This window comes from Rutidosis leptorrhynchoides, chromosome 1 (assembly GCF_046630445.1).
Source record: "Rutidosis leptorrhynchoides isolate AG116_Rl617_1_P2 chromosome 1, CSIRO_AGI_Rlap_v1, whole genome shotgun sequence".
Taxonomy (NCBI): domain Eukaryota; kingdom Viridiplantae; phylum Streptophyta; class Magnoliopsida; order Asterales; family Asteraceae; genus Rutidosis; species Rutidosis leptorrhynchoides.
The window spans coordinates 524431025-524435381 of NC_092333.1; the positions used below are offsets into that span (position 1 = coordinate 524431025).

Consider the following 4357-nt stretch of genomic DNA (forward strand, 5'->3'; position numbering starts at 1 on the left):
AGGGTTTTAGTCCCCCTCATTGGACTTCTTCGTTATTAATAGAATCACTTGCTTTTCGAAAAAAGAAAATGTCTTAGATATGTACCCAGCAAAGTTTGGCGTGGACAACCACAACCAAAACATAATTCTTCCGTCCCATTTTTATTCACGTTTTGTTAGTATGTAGAATGAAGATCAATTTTGCACTTGCATTTGAGACACACTTGACTGAATTGTTTTAATGATTAAGATCCATAAATAATTCTAAAAAAGAGTCATGATTTTTAGTACTTATTTTACGCAAGTAGGTAATTTTTGAAAGCAAACAACTTAGATAATGCATTATTTCATGGCACAATTAAACATAATCCTAATCAAAGTATCCTCATATCCAGTTACAATTCTAGTACTATCTAATCTAATTTAATTATTATAATTAGTTGCCTTCGTACTTTGGATCAGCCATCACAAAATGGTATGCAATAACCAGAAAGAATATGATGATGCCAAGAGAATTGGCAAAGAATCCTAGGTCCTGGTCATCAAACATCTGCATAAAATACAAGTGCATACATCAGAGATCATAGCAATCATCTTACCATCAACTAAGTTAGGTTTCTAATAGTTCTATTTTTAAAACTTAAAAAAGGGGTGTATGCAAATTAGAAGCTGCTGCTGATTCTGTAAATGGGCTGGAGACATAAAACATATAGCAATGAAACAACATATACAACTTCTTCTATGCAAGGAGAAAGATAGAATTAAAACTAGCTCCTATAAGAATTTGCAGGCTTATCTAGCAGATTAGAAACTGAAAGTCAAACATGATACCACAATTCACTTATTAAGAGATTCTGAAAGTTATAAATTAGAAGTTTTACATATAAGATTACAACAAAAGCTAGTTAAGCAGCCTGGTGACACAAGTTATACACAATACTTCTAGTATTCGGTTCACTAGCTAACATTCATTATTCTTTGTATAAACTTCCTACGTAGTTTATTATTCAAATCATTTAACCAGTCTTTAAGAATTAATCACCCAGTTCGTAACATCATTTCCACTGAAATACCCAACTTAAAAACTTAACTAGCTTAGTCAACATGTAGCTACACTTGTCCTCCAAAAAAAAATGGAGAAAAAGGAAATATGAAGAAACTTCTTATCCTATTAGGTGTGCACTAAGCCATAATGTATAAAAACAAAACATAAACCCAATTTATAAAGATGTCGAGATGACCGACTTTTTTAAATTTTGCCTAAAAACATAGCTTCAAGTCTTGAATTTAAAATGTGATGCGAAAACATGAACTTATGGCTCTATAATCCAGTTGAAAGTTGCAATTCCTTAATTTAATCTACTGACATTTGTAATCGACACGAAAGTGCTTGCAAGAACATTGTAACGTCACATTTTTTTCATCATTGACCTAAATTTGATCGGCAATAACAGAAGATCGTAATCGATACCTCAGTGGAAACTATCTATAGATACATACTTGTATATCTATTTATCAGCAGCTACCATGAACCATAGATCTATCCCTAAATTGATGAACAGTCGCTCCAAAACCTAATTACACCCTAAAAGCATGACAGGCTTACAATTCCACCTAATCAGACGCAACATGATATGCATATTGATAATCTAATTAACTTAAACAGGGAGAAACATGTAAAAATATTACATAACAGAAGGTAGAAGGCGATCGTAAGCAAAGCAATTTAACAAAATCAACCCTAATGATGCGATGCGATGCGATTCAGCGAAACTAATTAGAAGAAGTAAATATAATCGGGAGATATGTAATTACAAACCCTAGCTTAAATTGAAGATTTGAAACTGGAGCTTGGAGGAGGAGATTTCACTTCTTAGTTAGCTGCACACACGTTTTAACACATCTTTAAGACCATGGTGACTTATGAGTAAAATATAATAAAGAGATAAAAATAATATATCTTAAATTAATAAAAAATTATTAACATTCAACCATGCGTTGTTGCCTCCGTTTCATTGCAACCAACGCGGATCAAATTCAAAATCCAACACGTAGATACAGATGAATCAGAGACGTTGCCTCTTTGCTATCTTGGATCCAAAGGGGTTGGATCTGACCGATACAATAAGTCTTGGGTGGTGCACTTTTTAATTTATGTATAAGCCCTTAACTTGCTACTGTTATCCATTTCGTTAAGATACCAATTTTTAATTCATGTATACCTAATTAGTAATTACATATTATACTTTTAACTAGCCTTTAAGAACCCGTGCGTTGCACGGCGACTCTTAATCAGATAAACTGAAAACGTATATGTTATATGAATTAACGGTATTATAAAAAGAGTATCGCAAGTATTGTTGTCGATGGAATAAAAATAATCAGCAAGTATTTTTGTATAAACACTTCATTATGTTTAACCAACAAATATGCCAAAATGGTTTGTAATGTATAAATGGTAAACATTAGGCTTAATGTAAAGCGGTTCTATGTTATTTCGATACAAAATCAGTAGATAAAAACCTCACCTTAAAACAGCTTCGAAAGATCGGGCTAGGAGGGAATCAATATCCATTACCATTTGCCAAATCCTCCATTTTGTCTTTAGCCTTAGGCTTTATAAACCACCTCTTACAGCCAATATACGCTCGGTCGGAGTATTAATACGCTATTTGCGAGAACAACTTACATACCTGATTGTTGTATTGCCAATACTGAAAACAAATGATTAATTGTAATAGTTGTAACTTATGTTCAACTAAATATAAATACTAATCAGATCAGAATACATATAAATTTATTTTATTAAATGCAGTTTAAGTGATGACACATTAACTTACAATTAATAGTTAGATACTGTGTAATCATACGACGGGAGTGGTACAATATATGTAAGTGTGACATATGAAGTGCCCCGTCCTAATCCATCTGGACGAAGTCTTCAACAGTTGGTCCCATTGCGAGGTTCTGACCTCTATATGCCATGAACGACTCCATGTAATATGAGCAAATGCACAGCGGAAGATTTCTTTCATACCTGAGAATAAACATGCTTAAAAGTGTCAACCAAAAGGTTGGTGAGTTCATAAGTTTAACATAAATAATCATTTCTATCATTTTAATAGACCACAAGATTTCCATTTCTCATAAATATACGTCCCATGCATAGAGACAAAATAATCATTCATATGGACTGAACACCTGGTAATCGACATTCACAATATGCATATAAGAATATCCCCATCATTCCAGGATCCTCCTTCGGACATGATATAAATTTCGAAGTACTAAAGCATCCGGTACGTTGGATGGGGCTTGTTGGGCCCGATAGATCTATCTTTAGGATTCGCGTCAATTAGGGTGTCTGTTCCCTAATTCTTAGATTACCAGACTTAATAAAAAGGGGCATATTCGATTTCGATAATCCAACCATAGAATGTAGTTTCGATTACTTGTGTCTATTTCGTAAAACATTTATAAAGCAACGCATGTATTCTCAGTCCCAAAAATATATATTGAAAAACATTTAAAAAGGGAGTAATGAAACTCACGCATATAAATATTGTAAAACAGTTATTAAAGCATTTGCATGTATTCTCAGCCCAAAAATGTAAAGAGTAAAAAAGGGCAAATGAAACTCACCTAATGTATTTTGTAGTAAAAATACATATGACTATATTGAACAACTGAACAATGCAGGGTTGGCCTCGTATTCACGAACCTATATCAAGTATTTATCAAATAATATTAACATATAATAATAATAGTAAACAAATATTATGATCATATTTACTATTTATATATACCCAATTCTTATTAAGGTATTTTAATTAGAATATATATATATATATATATATATATATATATATATATATATATATATATATATATATATATATATATATATATATATATATATATATATATATATGATTATGTTAAAATATATATTTATACCATATGTAAATTAATTAATTATATATATATATATATATATATATATATATATATATATATATATATATATATATATATATATATATATATATATATAAAATTATAGATAGTAATGTTTTATAAAGAAAATTGTGTAGTATTAATATAGTATATGTATTAAATATACCTTTATATACAAAATATTCATTTGTTGTAATAATAAAGATAATAAAAATGATAATACTTATGACGATAAAAATGATAATACTAATTATAGTTTTAATAAATAAGGCAATCTTATTAAAAAATGATATTTTTAGTACATGTTAATAATAAGAAGGATAATAATAATAGTAATAATGATGATAACTATAATATCTAAAATAATAATACCTATGTTAATAATAATAATAAAAATAATAATAATACTAATAACAACCAT

The 4357-nt window shown here is 29.7% G+C and overlaps 1 protein-coding gene across 5 annotated transcripts; it reads right to left on the bottom strand.

Annotated features, from left to right (window-relative positions):
• Window positions 1-314: 314 nt before the first annotated feature.
• On the bottom strand, window positions 315-2103 carry LOC139877182 (dolichyl-diphosphooligosaccharide--protein glycosyltransferase subunit 4A). 5 transcript variants are annotated; one of them, XM_071864596.1, is made up of 3 exons: window positions 1972-2103; window positions 1799-1860; window positions 315-529 (listed from the first exon to the last, which is right to left on the bottom strand). In XM_071864596.1, exon 3 carries the CDS (start codon window positions 527-529, stop codon window positions 416-418), a length of 114 nt encoding a protein of 37 aa, XP_071720697.1. In that variant the 5' UTR covers window positions 1799-1860; window positions 1972-2103; the 3' UTR covers window positions 315-415. The 5 variants fall into 5 exon arrangements, with proteins under 5 accessions (XP_071720697.1, XP_071720707.1, XP_071720713.1 ...); XM_071864606.1 differs by having other exon boundaries at window positions 1795-1860; XM_071864612.1 differs by having other exon boundaries at window positions 1965-2092.
• Window positions 2104-4357: the final 2254 nt, after the last annotated feature.